The sequence below is a fragment of the Alosa pseudoharengus genome, unplaced genomic scaffold (genome assembly GCF_046254945.1).
Source record: "Alosa pseudoharengus isolate Yale_2024_CS ecotype anadromous, Long Island Sound unplaced genomic scaffold, YU_APseudo_1.1 YU_APseudo_1.1_scf_6, whole genome shotgun sequence".
Taxonomy (NCBI): domain Eukaryota; kingdom Metazoa; phylum Chordata; class Actinopteri; order Clupeiformes; family Clupeidae; genus Alosa; species Alosa pseudoharengus.
The window spans coordinates 9530451-9530962 of NW_027468848.1; the positions used below are offsets into that span (position 1 = coordinate 9530451).

At 51.4% G+C, this 512-nt stretch overlaps 1 protein-coding gene across 1 annotated transcript in view; it reads left to right on the forward strand.

Annotated features, from left to right (window-relative positions):
- The window catches only part of bicdl1 (BICD family like cargo adaptor 1), a 46356-nt gene extending 46065 nt beyond the window's left edge, over positions 1-291 (forward strand). Inside the window, exon 11 of the mRNA XM_076270657.1 lies at positions 109-291. Within this exon, the coding sequence (XP_076126772.1) occupies positions 109-291 (183 nt within the window). The remainder of the gene's footprint in view (positions 1-108) is intronic.
- Positions 292-512: the final 221 nt, after the last annotated feature.

The following is a 512-nucleotide window of genomic DNA, read 5'->3' on the forward strand; positions in this document are numbered from 1 at the left end:
TGTGGTTCACATTTTCTCTCTCGATTGTTTTCTCTTCTTTTTATCCAATCTGTCTGTCTGTCTGTCTGTCTGTCTGCCTGTCTGTCTGTCGGTCTGTCTGTCTTTCAGGATGACATGCAGAGAGTGATAGATCAGCAGTTGATGGACAAGCACCAGGAGGAATGGGAGGCCCCCTACTCCTTCTCAGGAGCCAATGGGGGCTCTCGCCGGACCTCGGCCACGCCCTCCAGGAGGTCCCACCGCATGGCCGACCGGGACAGGAGACTCTTCTCCTTCTTCAAGAAGAACTGAGTCTGCACCCAGGAACAAGGGATGAGAGAGGAGAGAGAGAGAGAGAGGAGAAGAGGAGAAGAGCAGGTGAAAGGAAATACACACAAACAGACCCAGCCAAAGACCGACTGCGATCGCACAGGAATAACTGGAGAAAGGGATGAGGATGAGAGAGAGAGAGAGAGAGAGAGAGAGAGAGAGAGAAGATGAGAGATAATGTTTGTCAAAGGATAGCCAGTACA